The sequence below is a fragment of the Oncorhynchus keta genome, unplaced genomic scaffold, assembly GCF_023373465.1.
Source record: "Oncorhynchus keta strain PuntledgeMale-10-30-2019 unplaced genomic scaffold, Oket_V2 Un_contig_6263_pilon_pilon, whole genome shotgun sequence".
Lineage (NCBI taxonomy): Eukaryota > Metazoa > Chordata > Actinopteri > Salmoniformes > Salmonidae > Oncorhynchus > Oncorhynchus keta.
In genome coordinates, this window is record NW_026288764.1 from 193,509 (window position 1) to 217,236 (window position 23,728).

At 43.6% G+C, this 23,728-nt stretch overlaps 1 protein-coding gene across 7 annotated transcripts in view; it reads right to left on the reverse strand.

The window, feature by feature from the left end:
• The window catches only part of LOC118387946 (CBP80/20-dependent translation initiation factor), a 140,428-nt gene that overhangs the window by 13,474 nt on the left and 103,226 nt on the right, over nucleotides 1-23,728 (reverse strand). For all 7 annotated transcript variants that reach the window (XM_035776811.2, XM_035776808.2, XM_035776812.2 and 4 more), the window contains one exon: nucleotides 15,959-16,114. In XM_035776811.2, the coding sequence (XP_035632704.1) occupies nucleotides 15,959-16,114 (156 nt within the window). The remainder of the gene's footprint in view (nucleotides 1-15,958; nucleotides 16,115-23,728) is intronic.

Here is a 23,728-nt window from a genome sequence, read left to right on the forward strand (position 1 = left end):
GTTATTCAATCTCATAAAACATTTGTGACCGGATTCAGGAAAGTGGGCGTTTGAAGCTAGTTCTACTTCACGGCAAGGCCGCTTGAATTAAAAAAAAATATATATATATTTCTTTGTCCAGAAATGCCTTCTCGAACATGTGAACTTTCATGTGCCTTAATAAAAGAATGGTATGCAATCTTAAATTACAAGCCTAGTTGAGCCAAGGAGAAAGCACTCCACTACATAGAGAATAGGACAGAATCCTTCCTGGCTTGCCCTGATAAAGAGCAATATTTATGGCGTCGTTTTGTCGGCACTAACGGAGGCTATCTACGCCAGGGCTCGTTGGCCAAATCCTATGGGGAATTTCATGTTTTTTTTTTTTTTGGGGGGGTATAAACCGCAAAAATAAAGTCTGTTTTGTTCTATGAGATAATCTTCAGCTAATTTATTTGTGAATTTTGAATCATTTATGTCATCAACACAAGCACATAAAGCACATTATGGCTTCAAAATGTATAAGGGTCATGTTAACTGACTGATATGTCATAGAACAAAACATAAGAACTCTTAAGCCAGAACTTATTTTTGGCGTGTATCCCAAAACCTCATTCTTTCCCCCATAGGAACGGTCAACGAACAAGAGGTAGAAAATGTTAATTAATTTAATTTTTTTAGAACTATAAGCTGGCGAGCTCTATTGGCTGAGATACGTAGAATGTATGCACACGTGACTGTAAGTCGCTTTGGATAAAAGCGTCTGCTAAATGGCATATATTATTATTATATTATAATGCAGGGGCTGGGCATGCCGAGAGGTGAGTCCTGATTGGTCTGTCACGTCAAAGGCTTCTGTCCCATAACAGACTGGGGCCATCCCTGGTCAATGCATTCGGATAGTATTCAGACCCAATGAACTTTCACATTGTTACATTAAAGCCTTATTCTAAAATGGATTAAATAGTTCCCCCACCCCTTCATCAACACCCCATAATGACAAAGCAAAAACGTGTTTTTAGAAATGTATACAAATGTATATATTAAAAAAATTATATCACATTTACAAACTAAGTATTCAGATTCTTTACTCAGTACTTTGTTGAAGCACCTTTGGCAGCTTCAACATGACGCTACAAGCTTGGCACACCTGTAATTGGGAAGTTTCTCCCATTCTAATCTGAAGATCCTCTCAAGCTCTGTCAGGTTGGAAGGGAAGAGTCGCTGCACAGCTACTTTCAGGTCGATGAAGTTCAAGTCGGGGCTCGGGCTGGGCCACTCAAGGATATTCAGAGACTTGTCCTGAAGCCACTACTGCGTGCTTAGGGTCGTTGTCCTGTTGGAAGGTGAACCTTCGCCCCAGTCTAAGGTCCTGAGCAATCTGGAACAGGTTTTCGTCAAGCATCTCTCTGTACTTTGCTCCGTTAATCTTTCCCTCAATCCTGACTAGTCTCGAGGTTCTTGCTGCTGAAAATCATCACCACAGCATGATGCTGCCACCACCATGTTCATGGTCTGAGTCCTTTAGATGCCTTTTGGCAAACTCCAAGCGGGATGTCATGTGCCTTTTACTGAGGAGTGGCTTCCATCTGGCCACTCTACCATAAAGGCCTGATTTGGTAGAGTGCTGCAGAGATGGTTGACCTTATGGAAGGTTCACCCATCTCCACAGAGGAACTCTGGAGCTCTGTCAGAGTGACCATCAGGTTCTTGGTCACCTCCCTTATCCCTCGATTGCTCAGTTTGGCAGAACGGCCAGTTCTAGGAAGAGTCTTGGTGGTTCCAAACTTTTTCTATTTAAAAATGATGGAGGCCACTGTGTTCTTGGGGACCTTCAATGCTGCATAATGTTTTTGGTACCCTTCACCAGATCTTGACACAATCCTGTCTCTGAGCTCTACGGACAATTCCTTCGACCTCATGGCTTGGTTTTTGCTATAACATGCACTGTCAACTGTGGGACCTTATATAGACAGGTGTGTGCCTTTCCAAATAATGTCCAAATCAATTGAATTTACCACAGGTGGACTCCAATCAAGTTGTAGAAACATCTCAAGGATGATCAATGGAAACAGGATGCACAAGTTAAATTTCGGGTCTCATAGCAAATGATCTGAATACTTATGTAAATAAGGTAACTTTTTTATTTTCATAATTTTTTTTTTCTTTCTAAAAACCTGTTTTCGCTTTGTGAGGAAAAAGTAAAGTGCTGTGTATACTTTTTAAATTTTTATTTTTACCTTTATTTAACCAGGCAAGTCAGTTAAGAACTGATACTTTCCGAATGCACTGTACATAATGCTTGCCATCGCATATTTTTGGGACGATATAGCTATGGACAACTGCAAAAGTGTTGCTACAGCTCTCAACAACATTTCTGCCCGGAATTTAGCTGGTGCTCATGACCTTGTTCAGCTAGCTAAACAAAGGAGAAAAAAAAGAGAGACCCAATTCACAAAGAGACCAGTTCACATGTGAAATCCTAAAGAGATGGGTGGTGCGAAGACCTAAGAGGGCGTGAACAATTCTCAATAGGCATACACAAAGAAGAGCTCTCGACCTAGTGTTAGAACCCCAGGGGCGTTTTCAGGAGCCTTTTCTCAAAAGTGGGGTTACAAGTTGATAAACTTTTAAATCAGCATAACGTTCCCCAACTACAGTGTATGATATACAATTTTGAAGCTCTGAGTCTGTACTTTTATAAAACGTAAAAAGCCCAGATAGAGCTGGCTGGGCACATTTTAGAAAATGGCTCAGTGTCATTATCCTAGCAAGGGGAGGGTGCTGCAGTATTGAAAACAGGGGTGCCAATAATTTTGGCCATCTTTTTTAGACTTATTGTTTTACTTGTTAAACAAAATCTCTTTCTCCGAGCAATTGTATTAGTAATAAAATAATATAATTGTAAAAAAAATGATTGGGGCATACAATACATACCCAGTATTTGTACTATTTATTAATCTTTTTTGTTCATTTTTTATCAAGGGTGCCAATAATTTTGGACACGACTCTACATCCATACAGTCTAGTACCTACCTATACACCTGTCATGTAACTACAGTCCATCCAGATACACATTCAACACACCTGTAATTATCTAAACCTGTTCTACCAGACAGAGGAGAACATGTAGGCTACATTACACTTGGCTGGCGTGTGGAGGGAGCCTAGCCTATGAAAGCCATGTAAATACGGTCTAATATATGACTGCCGTAAGCTACCAGTGACTACAGCTGCAGCCTGAAGTGGTGCTCTAAAGGCGTGCATGCTTCCCAACCGAAACAGTTCGGATGTTTGTGCATTTATTATGATGACAGTGTGAAGTTTTTGTTATTTTGGCAAGGTATTTTTGGGCTGTCCGTGCACACTAAATGTTTTCGAAGCAAGCCGAAGTTCGGAAGCCAAAGTCTTCGCCCCTTCATTGGTGATTGGTCACCTGTAGGGATTCTTCAATTAAGTGTTTGTTGTCATTCAAGGACAGACACGTTTTCATGCACATTTTTCACTTACAAAATACTGTAAAAAAAATATTGGATGTAAAATTGCACAACTAAGATCTCCTTTGCAAAAATACAAAAATGTATGACATTTCTTGAGTTATCTTATATTAATTCGGACTATTTTGAGGAAGTGTATATGGTGTCTTAAGATGGACAAACAGTACTATTGCCGCTTTTCCTCATTTTTCAAGTCTAAGCCGTGGGAGGGGGTTCTACTACGCTATATGGAATTGTTTTATGAAGGTCATACCAAGGATCATTTAGCTATTTGATTTTGAATTTGAAGTATCTTTTTCTTTCTCCAAATATATGATGAAAAATGATTTTGGGCCTTACTGCTATTAGCCCATACAAATGCATTGAATAACATATTCACTACATGGAACAACAAATAGTCCCCCCGCAAAAAAATGTTTTCTGAAGTGTCTGTCCAATATCTGAGAAATGCAAGAGATATCAGGAAACATTTTTTATAATATATATATATATATATATATTACATGTATTTAACCCATTATTTTGGGATCTAAAGTGAATGGTACTGGGGGACCTTCAGATGTGTCTTGTGGGCATCCTAGAGCAAAACAGAGCCTTGCCACAGAGGGGTCATATAGGTGTGTAGCCCAAACTGTTTGGACGCTAGACAGAAGTTGGCAGGTTGTTTGTAACAACTTTTTTCTTGTACATTTATTTAACTAGGCAAGTCAGTTAAGAACACATTCTCATTTTCAATGACAGCCTAGGAACAGTGGGTTAACTGCCTTGTTCCGACTTTGACTTGTTCAGGGGCAGAACAACATATGTTTACCTTGTCAGCTCGGGGATTCGATCTTGCAACCTTTTGGTTACTAGTCCAACGCTCTAACCACTAGGCTACCTGCCGCCCTTGTGGGGGTCGTAGAGCAAAACGGAGAACACTATCGGGTTCATCTTTCCATAGAGGGGTCATAATAGTTTGTAGGCCAAACCGTTCAGATGCTACAGATGATTTTGTGAGAAGACTCATTTTCAGGAATTCTCATGGTGTGACAAACACCGCACTAGCTCTCACCTTTCACACGGAAGTGCAACATTTCTTATATAAAAATAAATAATGTAACCTTTATTTAACATGGCAAGTCAGTTAAGAGCACATTCCTATTTACAATGACGGGCTGAGAACAGTGCGTTAACTGCCTTGTTCAGGGGCAGAATGACAGATTTTTAAATCATCTGTTCGGGGATTCGATCGGTTACTGGCCCAACGCTCTAACCACTAGACTGCCTGCCAACCCTTGGAGGACGCAGTAGATTGAGATGCATCCAATGCAAAAAAAACAGATACTGTATCTCTAGTTTAAACTGACAGATAAACATTTTTTGGGGGGGGAATTTTTGTATTATACTAACTAGATTTTCGCAAGCTTGCGGACATCGACCTTAGGGGGATAAGGGTGTATGCGAGCACACTCGTTTGGTTCGGCAGCCAAACTGAAGCACGCAGAAGCCTTTACGCTATACCCTCAGCCAGTGGAAGCATGTTGGACATGGAGCCCAGACCTAATTGGGAACTCTCCTCGGCTGTGTCCTAAATGGCACCCTATTCCCTATATAGTGCACTCCTTTTAAACAGGGCCCATGCCAGACATTGTGACCTCTCACCCATATCTCCGATACTGAGCTCTTGAAGTAGCATCTCAGTGTTTGATGAAATACCTAACCCCGAGATAAGGATTTTTGTTGACTGCTTTAGTGTTAACTGCCATGTCTCAGAGTTAGTTCATTTACATGATCTGAGAGGATGATTGCTCTGTGTATTCTGTGGATTCGCAGACAAGGTACACAGTAGTATACAGTACACAATATACAGTTGAAGTCAGAAATGTACATACACTTAGGTTGGAGTCATTAAAACTTATTTTTCAACCACTCCACAATTTTTGTTACCAAACTGTAGTTTTGGCAAGTCGGTTAAGACATCTACTTTGTGCAGTAATTTTCCAACAATTGTTTACAGACAGATTATTTCACTTATAATTCACTGTATCACAATTCCAGTGGGCCAGAAGTTTACATACACTAAGTTGACTGTGCCTTTAAACAGCTTGGAAAATTCCAGAAAATTATGTAATGGCTTTAGAAGATTCTGATAGGCTAATTGACATAATTTGAGTCAATTGGAGGTGTACCTGTGGATGTATTTCAAGGCCTACCTTCAAACTCAGTGCCTCTGCTTGACATCATGGGAAAATCAAAAGAAATCAGCCAAGACCTCAGAATTTTTTTTGTAGACCTCCACAAGTCTTGTTCATCCTTGGGAGCAATTCCCAAACACCTGAAGGCACCACATTCATCTGTACAAGCAATAGTACGCAAGTATAAACACCATTGGACCACGCAGCAGTCCTACCGCTCAGGAAGGAGACACGTTGATGAACGTACTTTGGTGCAAAAAGTGCAAATCAATCCCAGAACAACAGCAAAGGACCCTGTGAAGATGCTGGAGGAAACAGGTACAATAGTATCGATATCCACAGTAAAACAAGTCATATATCAACATAACCTGAAAGGCCGCTCAGCAAGGAAGAAGCCACTGCTCCAAAACCACTATAAAAAAGCCAGACTATGGTTTGCAACTGCACATGGGGACAAAGATCATATGTTTTGGAGAAATGTCCTCTGGTCTCATGAAACAAAATAATACTGTTCGGCCATAATGACCATCATTATGTTTGGAGGAAAAAGGGGGATGCTTGCAAGCCGAAGAACACAATCCCAACCGTGAATCACGGGGGTGGCAACATCATGTTGTGGGGGTGCTTTGCTGTAGGAGGGGCTGGTGCACTTCACAAAATAGATGGCTTTATGATGAAGGCAAATTATGTGGATATATTGAAGCAACATCTCAAAACAGGAAGTTAAAGCTTGGTCGCAATTGGGTCTTCCAAATGGACAATGACCCCAAGCATTCTTCCAAAGTTGTGGCAAAATGGCTTAAGGACAACAAAATCAAGGTATTGGAGTGGCCATCACAAAGCCCTGACCTCAATCCTGTAGAACATTTGTGGGCAGGACTGAAAAATAGTGTGCGAGTAAGGAGGCCTACAAACCTGACTCCGTTACACCAGCCGTCAGTAGGAACGGGCCAAAATTCACCTAACTTACTGTGGGAAGCTTGTGGAAGGCTACCCGAAACGTTTGACCCAAGTTAAGCAATTTAAAGGCAATGCTACCAAATACGAATTGAGTGTATGTAAACTTCTGATCTACTGGAAATGTGATGAAAGAAATAAAAGCTGAAATAAATCATTCTCTACTATTATTCTGACATTTCACATTCTTAAAATAAAGTGGTGATCCTAACTGACCTAAAACAGGGAATTTTTACTTGGATTAAATGTCAGTAATTGTGAAAAACTGAGTTTAAATGTATTTGGCTAAGGTGAATGTAAACTTCCGACTTTGACTGTACATAACGTAAATATCCTGTTCGTTTCCATCTGCATTTGATCAGGAAAAATATGAGTTGATGACCCCAGAGAATTACGGCTAGAATATGTGTGAGCCAGCCATACAGAGGGAGTTGGGGGTTCCTTCAGAAAGTATTGAAAGAATTCAAAATGGATTAAATAGATTTTTTTCTCACCCATCAACACACAATACTCCATAACGACAAAGTAAAGAAATGTTTTTAGAAATGTTTACACATTTATAGAAAATTAATGAAAATTAATAATTATTTAATTTACATAAGTATTCACACCCCTAAGTCAATACATGTTAGAATCACCTTTGGCAGCGATTACAGCTGTGCGTCTTTTTGGGTAAGTCTCTAAGAGCTTTCCACACCTGGATTATACAATATTTTCATAGAATTAATTCTAAAATTGTTCAAGCTCTGTCAAGTTAGTTGTTGATCATTGCTAGACAGCCATTTTCAAGTCTTGCCATATATTTTCAAGCAAATTTAAGTGAAAACTGTAACTAGGCCACTCAGGAACATTCAATGTAATCTTGGTAAGCAACTCCATTTTATTTAACTAGGCAAGTCAGTTAAGAACAAATTCTTATTTACAATGATGGCCTACCGGGGAACATTGGATTAACTGCCTTGTTCAGGGGCTGAACGAGAGATTTTTACCTTGTCAGCTCAGGGATTTGATCCAGCAAACATTCGGCTACTGGCCCAACGCTCTAACCACTAGGCTACCTTGGCCTTGTGTTTGTGGTTCTTGTCCGGCTGAAAGTTGAATTAATCTCCCAGTGTCTGGTGGAAAGCAGACTGAACCAGGCTTTCCTCTAGGATTTTGCCTGTGCTTAGCTCCATTCAGTTTCTTTTTTATCCTGAAAACCTACCCCAGTCCTTAACAATAATTTCTTAACAATAATAATTTCCAAGATGGCGTAGCAGTAAGACGTCCTGTCGTGTCGTGTCCCCTGTATATATTGTTTCTTTTTCGTTTTTTCGCATATCTCTTTAAAAACGTTTTGCTAAACCTAAGCTTCCAAATACTCTCCTGCAACCCGCCTCGCCCAATGTAGCTATTTTTCCTAAAGTATTTATATTTACTTCGGAACCGGAACACCTGAAAACGGAAGCTCAACTGAAGCTAACCACCAGCCATGCTAGCGGTCTTTAGCTAACCGGTCATCAGCTAACCTTCAGCTCGGAAAGCTCTCGCCAGTTCGAACAACGCGACTCTAACCAGAGCATAACGGACCTATTTATTTTTCATCCCCGGATTCTTCCCCGGATTCCCACCGCAAACGGAACATTTTTCAGCTGGATCTTCACAACTAGCTTAGCTATCTAGCTATCTACGAACTGTTAGCTTGCTAGCACAGGCCTGCTAACCGTCTGCATCGCCGCGTCCCAAACACCCATATTTACTTTCTATCTCTTTTTGATTTTTAATTTGTTTATACCTTCCGGAAACCTGCCTCACCCAATGTGATACGGAATCGCTATTATTTAAAAAATTTTTTAGAACACACTCAAGAACCTCCAGAAGCTAACCAGCTAACTAGCTACAAGCTATTTAGTCATTGTTAGTTTTTTAACCTGGATAACACTCGCCAGTCCAGCTTCCCTGCCCCATCCACCGCTGCCCCCCTGGACACTGATCTCTTGGCCACATAGCTGATGCACGCTGGACTGTCCATTAATCACGGTACTCCATTCTGCTTGTTAGTTTTATCTGTTGGCCCCATTGCCTAGTCAACGCCATTTTACCTGCTGTTGTCGTGCTAGCTGATTAGCTGTTGCTGTCTAACCTACTGTTTTAGCTAGCTTTCCCAATTCAACACCTGTGATTACTGTATGCCTCGCTGTATGTCTCTCTCAAATGTCAATATGCCTTGTATACTGTTGTTCAGGTTAGTTATCATTGTTTTAGTTCACAATGGAGCCCCTAGTTCCACTCTTCATACCCCTGATAACTCCTTTGTCCCACCTCCCACACATGCAGTGACCTCACCCATTACAACCAGCATGTCCAGAGATACAACATCTCTCATCATCACCCGGGGCCTGGGCTTACCTCCGCTGTACCCGCACCCCACCATACCCCTGTCTGAGCATTATGCCCTGAATATATTCTACCATGCCCAGAAATCTGCTCCTTTTATTCTTTGTCCCCAACGCTCTAGGCGACCAGTTTTGATAGCCTTTAGCCGCACCCTCATACTACTCCTTCTCTGTTCCGCGGGTGATGTGGAGGTAAACCCAGGCCCTGCATGTTCCCAGGCACCCTCATTTGTTGACTTCTGTGATCGAAAAAGCCTTGGTTTCATGCATGTCAACATCAGAAGCCTCCTCCCTAAGTTTGTTTTACTCACTGCTTTAGCACACTCTGCTAACCCTGATGTCCTTGCTGTGTCTGAATCCTGGCTCAGGAAGGCCACCAAAAATTCAGAGATTTCCATACCCAACTATAACATCTTTCGTCAAGATAGAACTGCCAAAGGGGGAGGAGTTGCAGTCTACTGCAGAGATAGCCTGCAAAGTAATGTCATACTTTCCAGGTCCATACCCAAACAGTTCGAACTACTAATTTTGAAAATTACTCTCTCCAGAAATAAGTCTCTCACTGTTGCCGCCTGCTTACCGACCCCCCTCAGCTCCCAGCTGTGCCCTGGACACCATTTGTGAATTGATCGCCCCCCCCATCTAGCTTCAGAGTTTGTTCTGTTAGGTGACCTAAACTGGGATATGCTTAACACCCCGGCAGTCTTACAATCTAAGCTAGATGCCCTCAATCTCACACAAATCATCAAGGAACCCACCAGGTACAACCCTAACTCTGTAAACAAGGGCACCCTCATAGACGTCATCCTGACCAACTGGCCCTCCAAATACACCTCCGCTGTCTTCAACCAGGATCTCAGCGATCACTGCCTCATTGCCTGTATCAGCTACGGAGCCGCAGTCAAACGACCACCCCTCATCACTGTCAAACGCTCCCTAAAACACTTCTGTGAGCAGGCCTTCCTAATCGACCTGGCCCGGGTATCCTGGAAGGACATTGACCTCATCCCGTCAGTTGAGGATGCCTGGTCATTCTTTAAAAGTAACTTCCTCTCCATTTTAGATAAGCATGCTCCGTTCAAAAAATGCAGAACTAAGAACAGATACAGCCCTTGGTTCACTCCAGACCTGACTGCCCTCGACCAGCACAAAAACATCCTGTGGCGGACTGCAATAGCATCGAATAGTCCCCGTGATATGCAACTGTTCAGGGAAGTCAGGAACCAATACACGCAGTCAGTCAGGAAAGCTAAGGCCAGCTTCTTCAGGCAGAAGTTTGCATCCTGTAGCTCCAACTCCAAAAAGTTCTGGGACACTATGAAGTCCATGGAGAACAAGAGCACCTCCTCCCAGCTGCCCACTGCACTGAGGCTAGGTAACACGGTCACCACCGATAAATCCATGATTATCGAAAACTTCAATAAGCATTTCTCAACGGCTGGCCATACCTTCTGCCTGGCTACTCCAACCTCGGCCAACAGCTCCGCCCCCCCCCGCAGCTCCTCGCCCAAGCCTCTCCAGGATCTCCTTTACCCAAATCCAGATAGCAGATGTTCTGAAAGAGCTCCAAAACCTGGACCCGTACAAATCAGCTGGGCTTGACAATCTGGACCCTCTATTTCTGAAACTATCCGCCGCCATCGTCGCAACCCCTATTACCAGCCTGTTCAACCTCTCTTTCATATCGTCCGAGGGGGACGACACCCTGGACCCAAACTGTTACAGACCTATATCCATCCTGCCCTGCCTATCTAAGGTCTTCGAAAGCCAAGTCAACAAAAAGGTCACTGACCATCTCGAATCCCACCGTACCTTCTCCGCTGTGCAATCTGGTTTCCGAGCCGGTCACGGGTGCACCTCAGCCACACTCAAGGTACTAAACGATATCATAACCGACATCGATAAAAGACAGTACTGTGCAGCCGTCTTCATCGACCTTGCCAAGGCCTTCGACTCTGTCAATCACCATATTCTTATCGGCAGACTCAGTAGCCTCGGTTTTCGGATGACTGCCTTGCCTGGTTCACCAATTACTTTGCAGACAGAGTTCAGTGTGTCAAATCGGAGGGCATGCTGTCCGGTCCTCTGGCAGTCTCTATGGGGGTGCCACAGGGTTCAATTCTCGGGCCGACTCTTTTCTCTGTATACATCAATGATGTTGCTCTTGCTGCGGGCGATTCCCTGATCCACCTCTACGCAGACGACACCATTCTATATACTTTCGGCCCGTCATTGGACACTGTGCTATCGAACCTCCAAACGAGATTCAATGCCATACAACACTCCTTCCGTGGCCTCCAACTGCTCTTAAACGCTAGTAAAACCAAATGCATGCTTTTCAACCGATCGCTGCCTGCACCCGCATGCCCGACTAGCATCACCACCCTGGATGGTTCCGACCTTGAATATGTGGACATCTATAAGTACCTAGGTGTCTGGCTAGACTGCAAACTCTCCTTCCAGACTCATATCAAACATCTCCAATCGAAAATCAAATCAAGAGTCGGCTTTCTATTCCGCAACAAAGGCTCCTTCACTCACGCCGCCAAGCTGACCCTAGTAAAACTGACTATCCTACCGATCCTCGACTTCGGCCATGTCATCTACAAAATGGCTTCCAACACTCTACTCAGCAAACTGGATGCAGTCTATCACAGTGCCATCCGTTTTGTCACTAAAGCACCTTATACCACCCACCACTGCGACGTGTATCCTCTAGTCGGCTGGCCCTCGCTACATATTCGTCGCCAGACCCACTGGCTCCAGGTCATCTTCAAGTCCATGCAAGTCCGCCTTATCTCAGTTCACTGGTCACGATGGCAACACCCATCCGTAGCACGCGCTCCAGCAGGTATATCTCATTGATCATCCCTAAAGCCAACACCTAATTTGGCCGCCTTTCGTTCCAGTACTCTGCTGCCTGTGACTGGAACTAATTGCAAAAATCTCTGAAGTTGGAGACTTTTATCTCCCTCACCAACTTCAAACATCAGCTATCTGAGCAGCTAACCGATCGCTGCAGCTGTACATAGTCTATTGGTAAATAGCCCACCCATTTTCACCTACCTCATCCCCATACTGTTTTATTTATTTACTTTTCTGCTCTTTTGCACACCAATATCTCTACCTGTACATGACCATCTGCTCATTTATCACTCCAGTGTTAATCTGCAAAATTGTAATTATTCGCCTACCTCATGCCTTTTGCACACATTGTATATAGACTCCCCCTTTTTTTCTACTGTGTTATTGACTTGTTAATTGTTTAGTCCATGTGTAACTCTGTGTTGTCTGTTCACACTGCTATGCTTTATCTTGGCCAGGTCGCAGTTGCAAATGAGAACTTGTTCTCAACTAGCCTACCTGGTTAAATAAAGGTGAAATAAAAATAAAAAATACAATAAAATAAATAAAAATAAAAATAACAAGCATACCCATAACATGATGCTGCCACCACTATGCTTGAAAATATGTAGGATGGTACTCAGTAATGTAAAAAGTTGATAGCATTGTCACATCTTTTTTTGCAGTATTACTTTCGTGCTTTGTTACAAACGGGATGCATGTTTTGGAATCTTTTTATTCTGTACAGTCTTACATCTTTTCACTCTGTCAATTAGTTCTCTCCTATCACAGCCGTTAAACTCTAACTGTTTTAAAGTCACCATTGGCCTCATAGTGAAATCCCTGAGCCGTTTCCTTTCTCTCCAGCAACTGTATCTTTATAGTGACTGATGTATTGATACACCATCCAAAGCGTAATTAATAACTTCACAATGTTCAAAGGGATATTCAATGTATGATTTTCTTTATTTTTACCCATCTACCAAATGGTTCCCTTCTTGAGCCATTTGAAAGTCTCCCTGGTCTTTGTGGTTGAATCTGTGTTTGAAATTCACTGCTCGACTGAGGGGCTTTTCAAAGACTAGGTGTTTCTGATCTTTGGGGAAAATATCCAGGAGAATGATCCCAGACAGCACCCTCCTATGTGTACCCATGTCCTTTTGCCTGCTCACAGTGCACTCTATACCCTATATGTCCTTCAATAACTGTAAACCCAGCATGGTTTTAATACAGGGTATAGGAATGTGAGGTGTGTCCCCACCCTTCTACATGTTACAATTTTACAGCCCTATAGCGTCTGTGGAGGTGTTAGATTGTCGTCTCCTGGGGAGTGCCAGTGTCAGGGTGTGCAAGGCATAGCTGGCACCTGTCAGTGGTGTGTGGAGGCTGGGGTGAACAGTAGCAATGGGGGGTGCTGCATACACCTTTGCTCATCTCTCTTTCTCAAACCCCTGCTCGCTCTCTCTATCCTTTTATTGCTCTTACACACCCCCCCCCCCCTCTCGCTTTCGTTCTCTGGCAGGAGTGTTTGTGAGTGGGCGAGTGTCACTGTGATTTCACTCCTATGCAGAGAAGAGAGGAGCCTGACAGAGACTCTAGAGGAAGACTGCGGCTAGTGCTGCCGACACCACAGAGCTTCCTGAGTAACTGCAGTGAGAGAGACGTCTGGTGTGTGTGTGTATTCGCGCATGAAAGGGAGGTGCAGGCGAGGTGCAGGCGTACACTGCAGGGAGGTGCAGGCGTACACTATTTCGGCGCAACAATAGTAAGTGGATTAAAATAATGACAATTTTATATCATCCAGTTATGGAGAGTGTGTGAGGTCGGGCTCTAACACACTTAAAACACACATACGCAATCCCTCCCTGGCCCTCGGAGCATCCCAACAGCTAAGACAAACAACGCTAGCATGTCACAGACAGGAGACCCCAGCCTTTAGTCCAACAAGGCAGAATGATTGATTGTGGTATGTGTGTATTTGTAGAGAACAGTATGTGCCGGGCCACTTCAAAGCAGCGGTTGTAAAAATGCCAGTGACATTCTTGGAGCTTATTCACTATTCCAGCCAGCCCAGGCATGGGCCACACACTGGAACCCGCAGGTCTGTGTGAGTACATGGGTGGCTGGATATAGGATAGACATAAAAATCTTGCATCACTGGGATTTTGAAGAGGTGGGCTCCAACAACTGGACCCTCCGGCAGGCAAGCATGGTGGCAGATCTCTCGCGCTCTTTCCTTACACTAGCCCCCCCGCGATGGCATGGCACGTCAGACCATCATTAAGTTCGCCGACGACACAACGGTGGTAGGCCTGATCACAGACAGCGATGAGACAGCATATAGGGAGGAGGTCAGAGACCTGGCAGTATGGTGCCAGGCCAACAACAACCTCTCCCACAACGTCATTAAGACAAAAGGAGATGATCGTGGACTACAGGAAACGGAGGGCCGAACACAACCCGATTCCCATCGACGGGGCTGTAGTGGAGCGGGTCGAGAGCTTCAAGTTCCTCGGTGTCCACATCACTATGGTGCATACACACTAATCCAGTTGTGAAGGCACGACAACGCCTCTTACTCCTCAGGAGGCTGAAAAGGTTTGGCATGGGCCCTCAGATCCTCAAAAAGTTCTACAGCTGCACCATCTTGACTGGCTGCATCACCGCTTGGTATGACAACTGCTTGGCATCCGACCGCAAGGTGCTACAGAGTGAGTACGGCCCAGTACATCACCGGGGCCGAGCTCCCTGCCATCCAGGACCTCTATACAAGGCGGTGTCAAAAATGTTTCAAAGACTCCAGCCCGTTCTCTCTGCGTCTGGAACCAACAGGACCCTGAACAGCTTCTACCCCCAAGCCATAAGACTTCTAAACAAGAATGCTAAATAGCTAACCAAACTCGATTGCACCAACTCTATACCCACACATACTTACTGTAGACTGGACTCTACACCCCCTCCCACGCACTGCTGCTAGTCACTTTTACCCCTAACCTCTATGTACATTACCTCATACCCCTGCACCCTGTATATAGCCATGCTATTTTCCACATCCTATATATAGCCATGCTAGTTTAAGTTTTCTTCATTATTCACTCTGTCTATATTTCTATTTAAAAAAGATATATATATCATATCTTTAACACTGCATTTCTGGAAAAAGGACCCGTAAGCAAGCATTTCACTGTTATTCTACACCTGTCTACGAAGCATGTGAGGAATTAAATTTGATTCTCAAGCTAAGAGAGGTAAGAAAATTAATGCTAATTGCTAAACTCGTCCTAGATCTGTTTGTGCTGTCTTGACAACGCATGTGGTCATTTGAAAAGAAAACAACTAGGAGTTGGCTATACAGCACAAACAAATCTGAGACCAGGCTATGATAGGCTAAATGCTCAATTGTCTGGTGGTTTTCCTAGTATTTGATTTCACTCTAAACCCTCCACCCTCCCCATCCACTGTCTGTCTCGCATGTCTGTGTCTCGACCACTTCTGCTTATTCTTTAGCGGTAAAGCCCTAGATTTCTACCGCGTCTGTCTGCGGTCTCTGGTTTTCATGGAAACGGTCAGAGCCATTGTGACAGACCACTTCTGCTGATGGGAATTGGATCTCTGAGGCAAGGCAGGTGTTACCGGAATCATCTTCCCCCTTAGTTTTTTCCAATTACTAAAAGTGCTGTGCTGTGGGATGGCTAGATGGAACAGCCCTCTGAATAAGGAAGCTTTGTGATCGTAGCGAATGACATGTTGTGTCTGTTCCAATATCCATTCAGAAATAATGTCCCTGCAGTGGTATGCTAGTGTAGATATTGGAAGATAGCCAACGTTATAGTACTGTATGTAGGTTACATTGCGACATAGTTGGGCAAAGATGAGTAGGGGTGGAATGTCCGTGTGTGACTCTGAAGGGCTCACAGGTGGAGGTGTGTTAGTAGGTATGTTAGTGTATAGAGGAAGATGTGTGTTGATGGTGGTATGGAGGTAGGTGTGTACTAACCTCTCTGAGACAGGTGTATATGGGACAGACCAGGACTCTGAAGGGCTCACAGGTGGAGGTGTGTTAGTAGGTATGTTAGTATATAGAGGAAGATGTGTGTTGATGGTGGTATGGAGGTAGGTGTGTACTAACCTCTCTGAGACAGGTGTATATGGGACAGACCAGGACTCTGAAGGGCTCTCCAGCACTGGACCTCATTGTGCCAAACATCTCACACAGGAAGGTGATGAACCCCAACCAGCGCTCCACGTCAGATGCCTGCAGCTCCTTCCGACGAGAGAAGTCCTTCTGTAGAGGACAGAGAGGAGAGATTTAATGTTAGGGAGCAGAGAGATGAGATACTGTAAAAACACAACACAGCAGAGAAAAGTCCTTCGGTAGGGGACAGAGAGAGGGGTGAGTACAATGTTAACCAGGTTAAGCATAATTGTGACATATTTAAATTGTTTTATCAAGGTATTTCATTTATAAATCAGCCTCTGTTAAGCACATTCGCTTCACAACAATTTGGCTGATAGCCACACTTCCCAGCTTGAAATGACTGCGCCTTACAAGACTGAGGTATCCACAGCCATTTGAAGCTGGGAAGACCCGCCTGAACTTTAATTCGCTGGCCAGACTGTCAATATATGTCGGAAGGACACGTCGCACCTTCATATTCCGGACAACATTGGAAAACTAAAAACCTTCAGCATTGATAGCAACTAGTCCCATCGTTGTATGACAAACACAAAATGGTTTTATTTCAAATTTAATTTAAAAAACGTATTTCAACCACTGTGTTCATCACAGACGGACGACTTTACATTTTTTTTTTACCCCTTTTTCACCCCTATTCCATGGTATCCAATTGTTTTAGTAGCTACTATCTTGTCTCATTGCTACAACTCCCGTACGGGCTCGGGAGAGACGAAGGTTGAAAGTCATGCGTCCTCCTATACACAACCCAACCAAGCCGCACTGCTTCTTAACACAGCGCGCATCCGACCCGGAAGCCAGTCGCACCAATGTGTTGGAGGAAACACCGTGCACCTGGCGACCTTGGTTAGCGTCCACTGCGCCCGGCCCGCCACAGGAGTCGCTGGTGCGCGATGAGACAAGGATATCCCTATCGGCCAAACCCTCACTACCCCGGTCGACGCTAGGCCAATTGTGAGTCACCCCACGGACCTCCCGGTCGCGGCCGGTTGCGACAGACGGACAACTTTTATAGGAGATGAAATCTGAGATCGTATTAAATCAGTAGTCTCTGTGTTTTGTTTCTTATGCTTTGTACTTTTTATGGACCCTAGTAAGAGTAGCTGTTCTGAAAAACCTAAAAATGGGGATCCAAATAAACTAAAAACATTCAGGAGGGGAGGGATGCAAGAATCACAAAGCTGTGACACAAAAATAAAGCTACTTCTCCCTACCCACAGTAGCTATGATATGATGAACTGTTACAGTAATAATGTAACTGACATGGTATAGGATGACATTTGTGAATTTGATTGTAAATATATATATAAATATATATGTAGATGCGATTCTCAAATAAAATATTTCAGGCCCTATTCAACCATTTTTCATGAATGGGAACTTAATCATATATTGATATTTCATAATTGTGTATCGTATTTGTACTACAGTATGTCCTTGAGCTTTGGGTTGTCAAAAGTGAGTTCATCTCAGTAATATTTTTTACCAGAAAGGTGAGATTTCTATCTTTCTGGCACTATGAAGCATTACTATCTTGCCATGAAAAATGATCAAATTTGGGCATAGCCATATAGACATCCGGAAGATCAGCCATTAGCATTGAACATGTTAACACAATTATAAGTCAGTCCATATGTCGGGGACAGAAAGCACAGAGACACCTGGAAACCAAACTAGGGCACAGGGTATGCCTCAAGATATCCTTCCGTAGCAGCTAGAGAGAGGAGAGATACTGTGATCCCTTCTAGGGTAGAGGAGATGTATACTGAAATTCACCATAAACTCAGAAGATCACCAGGGGTTGAGATCGAACAGTGATGCAGATCCAATGTGATCAGAGCCGCTTTCAGAAGGTCTCTTATTAACCCCACAGCACTGCACTTTACTTACTGTGTGCGCTCACACACACACACACACACACACACACACACACACACACACACACACACACACACACACACACACACACACACACACACACACACACACACACACACACACACACACACACACACACACACACACACTTTTGTGCAACCAGGGGATAGGGGAGGGAAAGAATAATCTATGATTCATCCATAGAAAGGAGACTGATGTCTCAGTGCCTGTCTTAATTTACACTCATGGAAATGGGCCTATATGGATAGGGCCAAATTTCAATGACTCAGAATAACTAACAGAATAACTTCCAATGGTGGAAATTGAAAGAGAGCATTTGGGAGATTATGGGGAAGTTTTCAAAGCAAAGGTGAGGACACAACAGTTCACCTGACACAAGACTGAATGCAAACAAACAGTTGATGTTATGTGCATTTGACATTTACTGCACTTTTCACAGCATTTGTTGATAACAACATCCGAAAACAACTCTGGACAGATTCAGTAAGATAATAAGAATATTCATTGAATGTTGGAGTAGGTGCAAGATAAGAAACAGGGTTTGAGTGAGAGGTCTAACTGGTGTCTCCAAGCGGCCACACACCTCTCCAAACTGTGCACAGTTTCTAAGTCATTTCAATGCACTTTTATTACTCAAGGAAAGAGCATTCAATGACAAGGTGTTTTTAGCTCTCCAAGCTTGCCACTGAGGAACTGAAGCAAGCACACTTGTTTTTTTGTACACAATCCAAATAAGTTCCATTATAAATCGCTATCTGGTTCAGGTGGGCATCATTTGAACAGTAGCAGTGCGTGGGTAATATCACTGGGGAAGCCAAGCCCTTGACACTTTTTTTTGCCGCGCCAGGACCATTCACAGTTGAGTTTGATCAGTTTAGCTCAATGCTGATTCGCAATTTTTTAAATATTTTTGTCGAGGGAGGCCAGATGCTCGCTGGCTTCCCTTGCCTTCAATGCTACGGGCAGCAACAATGTCATACTCGTTTGGACCAGACAGCATCAGATACAGTACATTTGGAAAGTATTCAGACCCCTTCACTTATCCGCAAGTTACAGCCTTATTCTAAAATGATTTAAATCGCCACCCCCACATCAATCTAGACACAATAGACTTCTATTATAGACTTCTATTATAGCCCTTGGCAACGCAGACGCTCCTTGGCGCGCAAGCAGCGTGGATGCAATAAATATATTTTTTAAATAAATAATTTTTGTATTTTATTTCACCTTTATTTAACCAGGTAGGCTAGTTGAGAACAAGTTCTCATTTACAACTGCGACCTGGTTAAGATAAAGATAAAGATAAAGAAAAGCAGTGCGACACAAACAACACAGTTACACATGGAATAAACAAACATACAGTCAATAATACAATAGAGGAAGTCTGTATACAGTGTGTGCAAATGAGGTAGGATAAGGGGAGTGAGGCAATAAATAGACCATAGTGGCGAAATTATTACAGTATGGCAAATTAAACACTGGGGTGATAGATGTGCAGAAGATGAGTGTGCAAGTAGTGGTACTGGGGTGCAAAGGAGCTAAATAAATAAAATAAATAACAATATGGTGATGAGTTAGTTGGGTGGGCAATTTACAGATGGCTATGTACAGGTGCAGTGATCTGTGAGCTGCTCTGACAGCTGGTGCCTAAATCTAGTGAGGGAGATATGAGTCTCCAGCTTCAGTGATTTTTGGAGTTCGTTCCAGTCATTGGCAGCAGAGAACTGGAAGTAAAGGTGGCCGAAGGAGGAATTGGCTTTGGGGGTGACCAGTGAAATATACCTGCTGGAGCGCGTGCTGTGGGTGGGTGCTGCTATGGTGACCAGTGAGCTGAGATAAGGCGGGGCTTTAACCTAGCAACGATTTATAGATGACCTGGAGCCAGTGGGTTTGGTGACGGATAGGAGGGCCAGCCAACGAGAGCAAGCAGGTCGCAGTGGTGGGTAGTATATGGGGCTTTGGTTACAAAACGGATGGCACTTTGATAGACTGCATCCAATTTGCTGAGTAGAGTGTTGGAGGCTATTTTGTAATGACATCGCCAAAGTCAAGGATCGGTAGGATAGTCAGTTTTACTAGGGTATGTTTGGCAGCACGAGTGAAGTATGCTTTTTTGCGAAATAGGAAGCCGATTCTAGATTTAAATTTGGATTGGAGATGCTTAATGTGAGTCTGGAAGGAGAGTTTACAGTCTAACCAGACACCTAGGTATTTGTTGTTGTCCACGTATTCTAAGTCAGGACCATCCAGAGTAGTGATGCTGTAAGGGTGGGTAGGTGTGGGCAGCGATCGGTTGAAGAGCATGAATTTAGTTTTGCTTGCATTTAAGAGCAGTTGGAGGCCACTGAAGGAGAGTTGCATGGCATTGAAGCTCATCTAGAGGTTAGTTAATTCTTATGGCTGGGGGCAGTATTGAGTAGCTTGGGTGAATAAGGTGCCCAGAATAAACTGCCTGCTACTCAGGCCCAGTTGCTAATATATGCATATTATTCGCGGATTTGGATAGAAAACACTGAAGTTTGTAAAACTGCTTGAATGATGTGAGTATAACAGAACTCATATTGCAGGCAAAAACATGAGAATAAAATCCAACCAGGAAGTGGGAAATCTGAGGTTTGTAGGTATCCAATATACAGCGTCTTTGTATATTATTGCACTTCCTAAGGCTTCCACTTAAATGTCAACAGTCTTTAGAACCTTGTTTGATGCTTCTACTGTGAATAATGAGGGAAGGAGAGCTCTTTGAGTCAGGTGTCTGGCATGAGCTGATCACGCGCGTTCACGTGAGTGCGACCTGCTTTCCATCGCATTTCTGAAGACAAAGGAATTCTCCGGTTGAAACATTATTGAAGATTTATGTTAAAAACATCCCAAAGATTGATTCTATACATCATTTGGCATGTTTCTACGAACTGTAATGGATTTTTAAAACTTTTCTTTCTGACCGGCTCGTCATCAATTTGGATTTTGGAACTAAACGCGCAAACAAAAAGGAGGTATTTGGACATAAATTATGGACGTTATCGAACAAAACAAACATTTATTGTGGAACTGGGATTCATGGGAGTGCATTCTGATGAAGATCAAAAGGTAAGTGAATATTTATAATACTATTTCTGACTTCTTGACTCCACAACATGGCGGATATCTGTATGGCTTGTTTGGGCTCTGAGCGCTGTACTCAGATTACATTTACATTTAAGTCATTTAGCAGACGCTCTTATCCAGAGCGACTTACAAATTGGTGCATTCACCTTATGACATCCAGTAGAACAGTCACTTTACAACAGTGCATCTAAATCTTAAAGGGGGGGGGGGTGAGAAGGATTACTTATCCTATCCTAGGTATTCCTTAAAGAGGTGGGGTTTCAGGTGTCTCCGGAAGGTGGTGATTGACTCCGCTGTCCTGGCGTCGTGAGGGAGTTTGTTCCACCATTGGGGGGGCCAGAGCAGCGAACAGTTTTGACTGGGCTGAGCGGGAACTGTACTTCCTCAGTGGTAGGGAGGCGAGCAGGCCAGAGGTGGATGAACGCAGTGCCCTTGTTTGGGTGTAGGGCCTGATCAGAGCCTGGAGGTACTGAGGTGCCGTTCCCCTCACAGCTCTGTAGGCAAGCACCATGGTCTTGTAGCGGATGCGAGCTTCAACTGGAAGCCAGTGGAGAGAGCGGAGGAGCGGGGTGACGTGAGAGAACTTGGGAAGGTTGAACACCAGACGGGCTGCGGCGTTCTGGATGAGTTGTAGGGGTTTAATGGCACAGGCAGGGAGCCCAGCCAACAGCGAGTTGCAGTAATCCAGACGGGAGATGACAAGTGCCTGGATTAGGACCTGCGCCGCTTCCTGTGTGAGGCAGGGTCGTACTCTGCGGATGTTGTAGAGCATGAACCTACAGGAACGGGCCACCGCCTTGATGTTAGATTATAGCATGGTGTGCTTTTTTTGTCAAGTTTTTTCGAAATCTGACACAGCGGTTTCATTAAAGGAGAAGTTTATCTAAAGTTCCATGTGTAATACTTGTATCTTTTATCAATGTGTATTATGAGTATCTCTGTAAATTGATGTGGCTCTCTGCAAAACCACTGGATGTTTTGAAGGCAAAACATTACTGAAAATAACACGCCAATGTAAACTAAGATTTTTGGATATAAATATGAACTTTATCGAACAAAACATATGTATTGTGTAACATGAAGTCCTATGAGTGTCATCTGATGAAGATCAAAGGCTAGTGATTAATTTTATCTCTATTTCTGCTTTTTGTGACTTTTGTGACAATCGTTTGGTGTGCTTTCGTCGTAAAGCCTTTTTGAAATCTGACTCTGTGGCTGGATTTACAACAAGTTTATCTTTAATAAAATGGCCTAAAATACTTGTATGTTTGAGGAATTGAATTATGAGAATTCTGTTTGAATTTGGCGCCCTACACTTTCGCTGGCTGTTGTCAAGTCGATCCCGTTAACAGGATCTCAGCCATAAGAAGTTAATTCCGACCACCTATCTAGAGCCATGCTAACTAAACGCACTTTAACTAACCAGCACATGTTCAATTCCGAACACCTAAGTGTCCAAAGGGCCAGCAGTATACAGAATGGTGTTGTCTACGTAGAGGTGGATCAGAGAATCACCAGCAGCAAGAGCATCATCATTGATGTACACAGAGAAAAGAGTCGGCCTGAGGATTGAACCCTGTGGCACCCCCATAGAGACTGTCAGAGGTTCGGACAGCAGGCCCTCCGATTTGACACACTGAACTCTGTCAGACAAGTAGTTGGTGAACCAGGCTAGGCAGTCATTTGAGAAACCAAGGCAGTTGAGTCTGCCGATAAGAATATGGTGATTGACAGAGTCGAAAGCCTTGGCCAGGTTGAGGACTACAGCTGCACAGTATTGTCTCTTATCGATGACTGTTGTGATATCATTTAGGACCTTGAGCGTGGCTGAGGTGCACCCGTGACCGGGAAACCAGATTGCATAGCGGAGAAGGTACGGTGGGATTCTAAATGGTCGGTGATCTGTTTGTTAACTTGGCTTTCGAAGACCTTAGAAAGGCAGGGTAGGATAGATATAGGTCTGTAGCAGTTTGGGTCTAGAGTGTCTCCCCCTTTGAAGAGGGGGATGACCACGGCAGCTTTCCAATCTTTGGGGGTCTCAGACGATACGAAAGAGGTTGAACAAGCTAGTAATAGGAGTTGCAACAATTTTGGCAGATCATTTTAGAAAGAGAGGATCCAGATTGTCCAGCCCAGCTGATTTGTAGGGGTTCAAAGTTTGCAGCTCATCCTCTATCTGGATTTGGGTGAAGAAGAAATGGGGAGGCTTGGTCAAATTGCAGTGAAGGAGGTCGGGGTAGCCAGGTGGAAAGCATGGCCAGCCGTGGAAAAATGCTTATTAAAATTCTCAAGTATCGCGGATTTATCAGAGGTGACAGTGATTCCTAGCCTCAGTGCAGTGGGCAGCTGGGAGGAGGTGCTTTTATTTCTACATGGATTTTACAGTGTGCCAGAACTTTTTGAAGTTTGTGTTACAGGATGCACATTTCTGTTTGAAAAAGCTAGCCTTTGCTTTCCTAACTGCCTGTGTATATTGGTTCCTAACTTCCCTGAAAAGTTGCATATCGCGGGGGCTATTCAATGCAAATGCAGTACGCCACAGGATGTTTTTGTGCTGGTCAAGGGCAGTCAGGTCTGGAGTGAACCACGGGCTATATCTGTTCCTGTTAAAAAAAAATTGGAACGGAGCATGCTTATTTAAGATGGTGAGGAAAGCACTTTTTAAGAACAACCAGGCGTCCTCTACTGACGGAATGA